Raw genomic sequence first — 12,407 nt, 5'->3', positions numbered from 1 at the left:
TGCAGTCTTATGGGACCTGGTTTATTTTATTTTATTAAATTTTTTATGGTTTATTTAACTTTTATTTTATGTGCATTGGTGTGAAGTGTCAGATCCCCTGGAACTGGATCTTCAGACAGTTGTGAGCTGCCATGTGGGTGCTGGGAATTGAACCCAGGTCCTCTGGAAGAGCAGTCAGTACTCTTAACCACTGAGCCATCTCCCCAGCCCTGGGACCTGGTTTATTCTTCTGGTGTGAAGCTGTATGTACAGACAAAACACCTCTATACATAAAGTACATAAATAAGTAAATCTTTAAAAAAGCCATTTATAAATAAATAAATTCAGTGGGTTTTTTTTTAATTCTCTTTAATTCTTAATGTGTACCTTTCAAATGTAAACCATTAGTGGGGATAGTTGACTATCATCTATCTTTTCCAGGTAAAGAAACTGAGTTGTAATCGTGCTGAGTAAAAAACTGTCAAGATCACTGGAGGTAGAGAGGCTGGGGTCAGACCTAAACATGTTTCTTGGGATGCTATCCTCAGTCAGTCTGTAGGGTACATGATGGCTCTCCCACCTCTGAAAGCCTTCTTTTTATGCCTGGCAAGGGAGTACATACAGTAATGCCAGACAAACATTTTGGTTTGACATGTAACAAAAAATTCTTTAATTAGAGTTATAACAAAGTGACACATACTTCTTTACTTAATTATTCAATTACCACAAGTTTATTTTTAGTTTCAATAAAATCCCAGTCTCTAGTCTTGCACATCTATGATCCCTGTGTTTGGGAGGGGGGAGACCGCAAGAATAGGAATTCAAGGTCATAGTTAAGGTTCAAGCCCGCTTGAGGTACATGGAAACCCTACCTCAAAAAAAAAAAAAAAACAAAATAATAAGGTCTCAATAAAAATCCTTTTCATGTGTGTAGAAATTGGTAATACTGAGTCTCAAGCTTAATCAAAATGGGAAATGCCAAGACACTGGGTATATAGACACACACCTATAATCCTAGCACTGAGGCAGGAGTATCTTGAATGAACTTGAACTAGCCTGGGCTGTGTCGCAAGCACAAGGTCAACCATAGGTGGAAAGCAACACTTGGTTTCAGAGAAACTAAATAAAAACAGTCTAGAAAAGGAACAGATCAGGTTAACTGAAACATCTTGAAAACTGTAGATGTCTGATGTAACTGAGTATCAAGAGAAAGCATTCTTTCTCCCTCGAGAGTCATATTCTGTAATGTTGTCTTCTAGAAGTCCTCCCGTTTTTCTTTATCCCTGCATCAGGAGCTCTGAGAAGGTGTGTTTGTGTAGGGAGACAGTTGACCCAACTGTGCTGGTGAAGACAGTCTTAGCCTCACTGCTCGTTGTTGCTGAGCTCTGCAGAAATCAGTGTTTACATGTGTGGGTGTCTGCTATTTCATACATTTGTTCTGTAGTTTCTTGTTTTGTTTTTATGAGACAGTCTCACGGTATAGCCTTAGCTGACCTGTAACTTGTTATGTAAGCCAAACTGGGTTCAAAATTGAGAGAGATCTCCTTCTGCTCTTTAGTGCTAGGATTAAAAGCATGTGCCACCAGGCTTGGCTTCTCTGTACTTGGACCGATTTTAGAAACTCTGCAGCCTGTATTTCCTATGCTGTTAGCCAGTCACTGGGGTTGCTAAGACTGAGGCCACCTACTGTTTTAATAGTGGAAACTGATTTTTTAAATTATTACTTTATATGTATGGGTGTTTTGCCTACATGTATATTTGTTCATAATGTGTGTGCTGTGCTCAGGGAGGTCAGAGAGAGTGTTGGAGTCCTTGAAACTGGAATTATAGGCATTTGAGATCCTCTGTGTGGTGCTGGGAAATAAACCCTGATTTTCTGGAAAATCGACCAGTACTCTTTTTTTTTTTTTTTTTTTTTTTTTTTTTTTGGTTTTTGGAGACAGGGTTTCTCTGTGGCTTTGGAGCCTGTCCTGAAACTAGCTCTGTAGACCAGGCTGGTCTCGAACTCACAGAGATCCACCTGCCTCTGCCTCCCGAGTGCTGGGATTAAAGGCATGCGCCACCACCGCCCGGCCTCGACCAGTACTCTTAACCACTTAGCTACCCCTACCCCAATTTAATTTTATTTATTTTGTTTTTTGGTGGGTTTTTTGTTTGTGTGTTTTGAGATAAGTTTTCTCTGTTTAGCCCTCCCTGATTGTCCTGAAACTTGCTCTGTAGACCAGACAGGCCTCAAACTCAGATCTGCCCACCTCTGCCTCCCAAGTGCTGTGATTAAAGCTGTGTGCTACCACTGCCCAGCTGCCCCATCCCCCACCCCCATTTAAAAACTCTTACTTAGTTACTTACTGCCTGGAAGTAGCACTTGGTTTATGTGTGGAGGTAAGAGGACAACGTGGAGAAGTTGTTTCTCCTTCTACCATATGGATTTCAGGAGTTAAATTCAGGTTATTGGGCTTGGCAGCAAACAGCTTTATCTGCTGAGCCATCTAGACTGCTTGTTAAGGAATGTTAGGGATGTTATGAGTGTTAGGCTAGGCATATCATCTGCCTAAAATTCTGTTACTCAAGAGGCCAAGAAGATCACAGTTTGAGCTCAGCCTGAGATACAAAGAAAAGGAGACTGAGAGGTGCTTTCTGTTCCGTCTGGATTCTGTTTATTTTACTTTGTTTTTGCTTGTTTTGTTTAGAGACAGTTACACTGTAGAATCTCCTCCTTATTTATTTATTTTTTTGTTTTTAAGACAGGGTTTGCTATATGTACCAAGCTAGCCTCAGACCTTGTGATCCTCCCACCTCAACCTCCTGAGTATGCCTGCTACCTTCCATGTAGCTCAAAATAGATATTTTGACTGAAGTCCACCTCATTTCTTACACTGCATACAAATAAAGGCAGAACAACTGCACCTTATATCTTGAATGATCAAAAAGCTAAAGGGGACTTGTGAGTACACTACAAAAGGATTAGAATATCACCAGCTCTAATTTCTCCATTATAGAAAATACAAGAATTTCTCCATTAATTAGTCTTCTACTTGCTTATGAGAGCTAAATTTGTAAATTAGGAGTTAGCAACTGTTTAATAGGTTGAATCGAGGTGAGTGTTTCTGTTCTGTTTTTGAAATAAGCTATATTCTCATGATGTGTGGAGGACATAGAAAGAATAATCCTGTGAAACACGGTGGTAGAGAGTTTCAGAAGTCCTCAGATTGTTTTCCTCCTTTTGAAACTAGGTCTTACTATGTAGCCCTAGCTGGGCTAGGTCTTGCTGTGTAGACCAAACTGACCTCAAACTTAGATCCTCCTGCCTCTGCCTCCTGAATCCGGGGATTAAAGGTGTATGCCACCATGCCTGTTGGTTCTCAGAATGTTTTGTTAAAATTGTAGTTGAAGAATACATGCTTGCTTTGTTCTTTTTATTCTAATGCTATAAATATTTTTAAATATATTTTATATTAAAATTTTTAATTAGAAGCAAATATGACAAACATTACCATTTGTTAAATCTGTTTTATGGTTTGACCGTTTATGTGTTTATTCTGTATGTAAGATCTTTCATAATGCACAAAGAAATGACGTTTTCTCTCAGTAAAAAGAAGCTGACTGGGGAGACTGCTCAGGGGGTGAGCACTTGCTGTGAGGCAAGAGGACTGAATTTCAAACCTGCAGAATCTGTGTACAGAAGCCAGGCATGGCTGTATGTTCCTTTGACCTTTTTCTGAGCAGTGAAGACAGGACCCTAAGGAGCTTGCTGCTCAGCCAGCCTACCCAAAACAGCAAGTTTTCTGGTCATTGAGAGACCCTCTGTCAAACAGATAAGTTGAGAGAGTACTCATTTGTACATATGTATACATTAATACATGCTCATACATGCATATGTGCGCACACATACCTTCCCCCATATCTGAGAGTTGGTGGGGTGCTTGCCTAGCATACAGGAACCCTCTGTTAGGACCCAGTGCTTCATTTGGCTTCATTTCTATTTTCTAATATGTTTCCATTTTTAGGACTGGAGGTGTAACTCAGAGGCAGAGAGATTGACCACTGTGATAATAAATGATAATCTTTTGTAAATGAAATTATTTGGTTCTTATCTGCAGAACTGGACAGTACAGATGGTGCCAAGGTCTTTAGTAAGCAACCAGGCAGAATCCAGAGAGTTGCCCGAGGGTCAGGTGTGTCAACAAGAGATGTCCAAGAGCTTCTGACGCAGTATACCAAGTTTGCACAGATGGTGAAAAAGATGGGTGGTATCAAAGGACTTTTCAAAGGTAAGGGGAAAACGCACGTTATCACTTAAAAGATGAAGTTAAAACACAAAGCATTATTAGGAAAGTCATTGCTGAATTTCTTGTGTAGGGTTTGAGGCTTAACTCAGTGTAGTAGTAGGAGTGGCGGGCTGTGTGCCGCCACCCAGTTCCCACCACCGGCTAGCTTTACCCGAAATAACAACACACAAATTATATTCTTTTAAACACTGCTTGGCCCATTAGCTCTAGCCCTTACTGGCTAATTCTGATATCCCGATCAACCCATCTCTAATAAACTGTGTAGCACCGGTCTTACCAGGAAAGATTCAGCATGTCTGACCTGGCGGCTTGCTTCATCGCGTGCGTCTGCCTCAGAGAGCTGAGCTATGGCCTCTCAGGCCTCTGCCCCCGAGAGGAGAGCTCACTTCCTCTTCCTCCCAGCATTCTGTTCTGTTTACTCCTCCCACCTATGTTTTAACCTATGAGGCCAAGCAGTTTCTTTATTATTTAACCAATGACCTTCCTCCATCAACTCAGTAGTAGGGCCTGACTGAGTTCCTGGGTTCCATCCCAGTACTGAAGAGGAAAGAGAATCTGAAGTTAATGTTATAGTCAAGAACCACCAGGAGTTATCATGTGATACATGACTTACCTGTTTTTATAATCAAGATGGTAGACATTAATAGTGAAAGTGAGATTTTCTTTTTTATTTTACATACCAACTTCAGTTCTTCCTCCCTCCCCTTCTGCCCCCCCCCACCTCCTCCCATTTCACCCTCAATCCACTCCTTAGGGAAAGCAAGGCATACTAAGTTGAGACAGGACCAAGCCTTTCCCCCCTGTGTTAAGGCTGAGCAAGGTATTCCACCATAGGGAATGAACTCCAAAAAGCCAGTTCATGTGCCCGGGATAAGTCCTGGTCCCAGTGCCATGGGCCCCAAAAACAGGTCGAACCACACAACTGTCACCCACACTCAGAGGGCCTAGTTGGGTCACATGCAAACTCCTTAGCTGTCAGTCTAGAGTCTGTGAGCTCCTACACTAGCTCAGGTCAGCTGTCTCTGTGATTTCCCCCATCATGATCTTGACCCCTCCTTGCTCATATGATCCCTCCTCCCTCACTTCAGTGAACTCTAAGCACTCAGCCCAAAGCTTGGCTGTGGGTCCCTGCATCTACTTCTGTCAGTTATTGGATGAAGGTTCTGTGATGACAGTGTAGTCACTAACATGATTATAAGGATAGGCCAGTTCAGGCACCGTCTCCACTATTGTTAAGAGTGTTAGTTGTGGTTTCCTGGGAATTTCCCTAGCACCAGGTTTCTCCCTAAGACCATGTAATGGCTGTCTCTATCAAAGTATCTCTTTCATTGCTCTCCCTCTCTGTCCCTCTCCCAACTCATCTCAGTCCCTCATGTTCCCATCCCCAATAAACATATATACTATAGAATATTTAGAGAATGTAAGAGTATATAAAAAGTGAACTCCTAGCCGGGCGGTGGTGGCGCATGCCTTTAATCCCAGCACTCGGGAGGCAGAGGCAGGCGGATCTCTGTGAGTTCGAGACCAGCCTGGTCTACAAGAGCTAGTTCCAGGACAGGCTCCAAAACCACAGAGAAACCCTGTCTCGAAAAACCAAAAAAAAAAAAAAAAAAAAAAAGTGAACTCCTTTTCATTCCGCAGAGAATCCAACAAATGCTGTTGGAAACAAAAGTCAATGTAACTACTGATTATTTTCCATTTTGTCAAACATTCTTCAAAATATATTGATTAACTGGGTTGGCTATCACATGCTCATACTCCCACCATTCTTGAGACATGAGAAGCAGCAGGAGCATTGCCAGCTTGACCAGCTGCAATTCCTTACGTAGGTGGGCAAGTGTCAGAACAATACCAGCAGTAATTGTATTGTCCTCTCTCTCCCTTCCCTCTCTCTCTCTAACCACTGACTCCTATTTTAGCAGTGCTTGTATCTTGCAGGCCTCTTAGATCTTTAACTGACTTGTCTGCTTTAGTGTCCTGGTCAGTTTCTAGGCAATTCCATGGAGTCAATTTTGTCTTCTTTGGTTAGAAGTATAGTAGACACTTAAGTAAATTTTCTTTTTTTTTCTTTCTTTCTTTCTTTTTTTTTTTTTTGAATTAGGTAACATTTTATTTCTTCTCTGTTTAAGACTGTGGATTAACACAATTTAGGAAATGTTTTAAGTCTTGTAATCAAATTAACAAATCCTTCCATTAAAATCTTTTTACAAATTATACAGTTGACACAAATACAGTATTAGTTGAAAAGGTATTTTCAGGAACATTCTCTATTATCTGATTACTCATTAAGTAAATTTTGTAATGTAGTTTCTAGTTTAATGGTCACATATTTTTCAGTATATTTCCAGTTTTAATTTTAAAAGTTTGTTTCTTTGTGCATCTAATGATTAGAGTTTCGTTGGTGAGTCACCTCTTCCTTGTTCAGTCCCTCAGTTTTTCCTCCCTATTGCTCTGTAATAACATCTTGGTATCCTTGCTTTTCATCTGCAAAGACTGTCCCAAGGTTATTTCTGCTTTCTAATAAATTTCTATTTTAGGGCTAGAGGTGTAGCTCAGAGGTAGAGTGCTTGACTAGCATGTTGAGGCCCTGAGCCCTAGTCCACCACCTCCTCTCCAAAGTTTCAAGTGGGTACAGTGTCTACAATCCCAGCAGTTAAGAGGCAGAAGGATATCTTCAAGTTCCACATCAGTTAGGACTTTGTAGTAAGACTTATCTCAACCAACAGAACAAAGCTGCGAATAGTAGTGTATACCTTTGATCCCAAGACTCGGGGAGGGAGAGGTAAGCCTGGTTTATAAAGAGAGTTCTAGGACACCAAAGCTACATAGAGAGACCCTGTCTCAGTCAATCAAACAAACAAATAAAAAGACATTTTAATGTAGGCTATGCCTGTTTATCTTTTCCTTTGATCTCTTTTACTCATGCAGTCTTTCCCGTGTTGATGCCACAGTAATCAGCTTAGTATTTCTTCTACTCATTTTTTGTTTGATTGATTTAGTGGGTCTGGGACTCAAACCCAGAATTTCATGCATGTTGTGTAGGCATTATTGCACCAATCTTTATCTTGCTCAGATTTATTTTTTGTTTGTCTTTTTATTCCTGCTGGAATTTATTTTGCTATGTAGGTAGAGTATAAAATAAAAGGATATTGCTTTTCTGAACAATTTATTAACTATTCTAGCCCTCTTTTGATTTAATTTCTATAATGTAAAATAAAATACTTAAATTGATCTGTGTAATGATGGCCCACGCCTTTAATCCCACCACTCAGGAGGCCTTTGATCCCATTATTCAGAAAGTAGAGGAGGTGGATCTCTGTCTATCTTGGCTTACCAGTGAATTCCAATCTAGCCAGAACTAAGGCAGTAACACCAATGAAAAGCATTTCATACAATCCTTTATAAAGAATTTGTATTTTTCATCAAAAAGATGTAATTGAGAAAAATATTAGTAAACTGTATATGATATTCTATACCATATCATAAACTAATTAAATTTTTTGTTTTATCAGGTGGTGATATGTCTAAGAATGTGAGTCAGTCACAGATGGCAAAATTGAATCAACAAATGGCCAAAATGATGGATCCACGAGTTCTTCATCATATGGGTAAATACAAAATCCTTGTATTTACCAGTTGTAACATACAGTTAAATTTATGAGGGTTGTAGTTTAATGGTAAGACTATTGTGGTGGTTGAAGGAAGATGACCATCTGATTCTTGATTGTTAATCATTCTAGATAAGCAGAAGTTTTTTGAAGAGTTTATGAAGAACTTTGTGTCTGTGTGTCTCTGTGTTTTTTGTGTATATGATGTGTGTGTGCTCATGCTTTCTTGCTCAGATAAGATCATAGGACAAACTTCCAGAGTCAGTCCTTGCCTTCTGTCTTGCTGTAGCAGTGTCTCATTGTTTTCGCTGCTCTGCTGTGTGTAGTCTAAGCTAGCAGGCCTATAGCCTTACCTTGTTTTGAGAGCTGAGATTGCAGATGCACACTGCTGCATGTAGCTTCCTGCATGGGTTCTGGGAATTCATGTCGTTATCAGGCTTGAGCAACTAGCACTTTCGCTCACTCAACCATCTCCCTAGCTTATAAATAAGCTGAGGTTTTATGTTTTCCTCTGCTGCCATTTGTGTGTATGTACGTGGTGTGTGCGAATGTGTGGTGTATGCATTTGTAAGCTGGAACAAGTACTGTGGAGAGTCTTCCTCTCTTGCTCTCTACCTTTTTAAATAGTATCTCTAACTGATTAACTTGTCTCTTATTGAGCTAATTTGGTTGCAGCACCACCAAGTGATCCACATGTCGCTCTCTCCTCCCTTCCTCCCAGGCTTGGAATTCTAGAAACACCGGCCACTGTGCACAGCTTTTGTGCAGGGGCTGGAATCCAAATCAGGTTTTCAGGCTTGTGCACCAAAGAAGCTCACTACCTGAGGAGCCATCTTCCACGCCCAATTTTTTTTCTAGTTTTATAATTACTTTATTTTGTATGTTTATTTGGGGATTTGAGGGAGAGGGGTTTGAAACAGTGTCTCATTATGTAGCTCTGGCTGCCCTGGAAGTTGGTATAAAGACCAGGCTGGCCTTCACCTGAGAGAGATCTGCCTGCTTCTGCCTCCCGAGTACTAGGATTAAAGGCATGCGCCGTCACTGCCCTCAGTTTCCTTTTCTATAAAGATTTTAGATAATATCTCATCAGGGGATTGTAACAAATAAGTAAGCTGATATATGTGAAAGCATTTAGTATGGTTCTGAGTGCTTAACAAATGGTGAATTCTTTTTCCATAGGTTCTTTGAATCACAGCCCCTATCCCGAATTGATCAATTTTATAAAACGAATTCTTGTTACAAGAAGACTTAGTTTTTGTTTAGACTTCTTGAGCGTGAACAGGAACTATTCCAAGATCTTTTCATGTTTTACCCTATTCTTCATGGTAACTTTATGGAGCACATTTTCATTTTTTTTAGATGAAAATAAATCTAATAATACACATTTTAATTTGGTATAGTTTTAAAGTCTACAGACTAAATTGCTGTCATTTTTTAGAAATGAAGGTACTTTTTAGGCAAAAGCAGTAACCATTTTAGAATCCACATGGTCATAACCTGTTTTAACTCTCTGTTCCTTCTAGGTGGCATGGCAGGACTTCAGTCAATGATGAGGCAGTTTCAACAAGGTGCTGCTGGCAATATGAAAGGCATGATGGGATTCAATAACATGTAAAGAAGATGCCTTAATAGAAACTGACGTGGTTGATTATGTTATCTGCTTAGGCCTCAGAGTTTCCCTCCCTTTTGCAAGTGGGGGAGAACAATGTTCTTGCCTGTCTCGCCCTCTTTCTTTCCTCATCATTTTCCTTCTGTCTTTCTCCTGACGGAAGGGAGACGTGGCCGGTTGTTTCAGAAGTCATCATATTCCTGCTTTAAATCTTCTGTTCGTTTCACCGTCACAACACTTCTTAGTTAAACAAATCATGATGTCAAATTTTAGTTCGTAAAGGTTTTTAATTGTCTCAAAAGCCAAGCATCTATAAACAGTCTCGATCAGTAAATTACATGATATTGAAGGAAAGTCTGCAAAATAAACTTCAAGTGATAATTTAAAGGGTCGTTAACTTTCTTTATGGTCTAACGTGGTACCTCCCCTCCCCCCCCCCGAAAGTAGACAAAAAGCTGGCAGGTACATTTCAAGGGAGATATGGTAGAAATAATTTAATCATGAATATTAGGAAATGTTATTTATTTTAGAATAAAATAATTTATTACAAAAACCTGAGCTTTGCTATTTTAATTAAAATAAAAAATTTGGTTAATAATTTGGTTACAGTGCATATGATGTTTTGTATCCACCTTAAATTTTTACATGTTTTTGGAGTCTCATGGTCCTTGATTGTTTTTAAAGCTATTTTTATGTTTCTTACATATTATTGACAAAATTATGTTTTAGTAATAGATAATACATAAATTTGCTAATGAGAAAGTAAAATTACTAGGCTACAGTATTGTATATTAAAAATAGTAAGGGCACACAAAGTTGGTTGGGTTATTAGTAACTGTTGCTGCACATGTTCTTGTGGGTGCACTTGTACTTTAGCACATGTGTGAGGTTAGAGGACTTTTTTTTTTTTCCGTTTTACAGGTCTTGCTCTGTAGCTCTGGCTGTCCTGGAACTCACTCTGTAGAGCAAACTCGCATAGATCGCCTACCTCTGCCTCCTGAGTACTGGGATTAAACGTGTGAGGCACGACACTGGGTTTCAAACACAAGTTGGCAAAAGTCAATTCTCATTTCACCATGTGGGACTAGGGGTTGAACTCAGGTCAATCACACTTGGCCCCATGTGCCTTTACCCACAGAGCCATATGTCGTAGGCCACAGCTTTTTATAAAACAAAACTGTGTGAGTTCGAGTTCATGCATGCACATGCCAGGGTACACATTATTGAAAGTCAAGACAACCTCAGGTGCTAGTCCTTGCCTTCTACATTGTTTAAGACAGGGTCTCTTGTTAGTTGGCCTTCACGCTTCTGGGGATTCTCAGTTTTCACCTCCCATCTTGCTGTAGACGTGCTGGAACTACATTACTACCATGTTTACCTTTTGTTAGTGTTTGGAGAAAGGCTCAGGCTGGTCTGGAACTCAGTGACAAATCTGCTTCAGCTTCCTGAATGCAGTAATTATAGTAAGTTACCTTTTTTTTTCTTAAAGATTTATTTATTTATCAAGTATACAATGTTTTGTTGCATGTATGTCTGAACACCAGAAGTGGTCACTAGATCTCATAACAAATAAAGAATGCAGTTCAGCTAGGCATGGTAGTGCTCAGCAAAGCTAGGATTCAGGAAACTGAGGTAGGAAGATCAGGAGTTGGAGGCCAGCCTAAGTTATGTAGCCCTTGTCTCAAAAACCAAAAATATAACAAAAGAATGCAACTGATTTTGTGTTTTGTTTAGGTACAGATATTATAGCTAATAATTACTGTTTAGTAGAGGACTATGATTTCCCTACTGGGCACTGTATTCTGAAAAAATTGCATATTTTGTGTTCTGCAGAATTGGCATAGCAAGGCATAGCTAGAGAAATCTGAGCTAGAGAAAATGCCAATTAAATTGCACACTACCTTTTCTGGGTATGTGTGTTAGTGATTTGTGTTTTTTGCGTATTTTGTCTTGACTGAATAAAAGTAAATAAGATGACCTTTTGGCCATAAAATCCTGAGTACCTTCTGCATGTGTTTTGGTATTTTTATGTTTGATTTGATTTTGTTTTCCAAAACTAAACAGTGGCAAAAGAACCATTAGAGATCAGGATGCCCCTAGGTCAGTATATTAGTAAGAGGTAAGGGTTCTCAAGAGTAACAGAACTTATTAAATAAATCTCTTTGTCTGTCTATCTATTTATTGGAATGACTTACAGGCTGCAGTACAACATTGACCTGTTGTGAATGGAAAGTCAAGAATCTAGTAGTTGCTCAGTCCCACTAGGCTGGATGTTCCAGCTGTCTTTTGCATTCCCTGGAATCCTGAAGAAGTAGACTCCTATACCAACTTTGCATTTTGATTGATTGTTGTTTCCTGTAATTGGTCTCTGTCTGTTGCAAGGAAAAAATTCTTTGAGGGGTGAGGACTGCATTTTATCTGTAGGCACAGAACAAATATTTAGATGTAGTTAGGAGTTAATGCTCATATAATAAAGTGACAGTTGGAGGTTCTCCAAGATCTGCAATTTCATTAGCCTCTGAATGTTTGGTTAGGTTCACAGTATCATGCATAATGTCCAGTCCAATTAGAGAACTGTTGGTTACCCCCAAGGTATGTGTGCCTCATAAACATTCCGTGTATAGTGGAGCAAAGACATGACGGCAGGAACGGCTTAGAGTTCACATTTTGATCTGTGAGTCGGAGGCAGAAAGAAGAGGATTTTGAAACCACTCTGGAGACACCTCCTAGTCCTTCCCAAACAGTTCCATCAACAGACCACATGTTCAGACTTATGAGACTATGAACACCATTCTCATTCAAATCACCATCGGACCAAACCCAGGTCAGTCTTACTGAAGAGCAGCAAGTCGCTTTGACCCTGGTCATTCTCCAGTCCCCAAATTTCTTTAAATTTTGCTTTAAGTTCCAATTACAGTGTTT

General features: G+C 39.7%; 1 protein-coding gene across 3 annotated transcripts in view; it reads left to right on the top strand.

Annotated features, from left to right (window-relative positions):
- LOC121452277 (signal recognition particle 54 kDa protein) overlaps window positions 1-12,407 on the top strand; it is a 69,984-nt gene that overhangs the window by 32,467 nt on the left and 25,110 nt on the right. For 2 of the 3 annotated variants that reach the window (XM_041658307.1, XM_041658308.1), the window contains exons 14-16: window positions 4,080-4,250; window positions 7,781-7,876; window positions 9,400-10,087. In XM_041658307.1, the coding sequence (XP_041514241.1) occupies window positions 4,080-4,250; window positions 7,781-7,876; window positions 9,400-9,491 (359 nt within the window). In that variant the 3' untranslated portion in view covers window positions 9,492-10,087. Of the gene's footprint in view, window positions 1-4,079; window positions 4,251-7,780; window positions 7,877-9,399; window positions 10,088-12,407 lie in introns of those variants that run through there. The other variant, XM_041658310.1, reaches the window with a different exon arrangement.

The sequence above is a fragment of the Microtus oregoni genome, unplaced genomic scaffold, assembly GCF_018167655.1.
Source record: "Microtus oregoni isolate MIOR12 unplaced genomic scaffold, Mior012 000009F_ref0000495, whole genome shotgun sequence".
NCBI classification, from domain to species: Eukaryota; Metazoa; Chordata; class Mammalia; order Rodentia; family Cricetidae; genus Microtus; species Microtus oregoni.
Note: the sequence above shows the minus strand (reverse complement) of the source record. Positions and strands in the feature narration are given on the sequence as shown.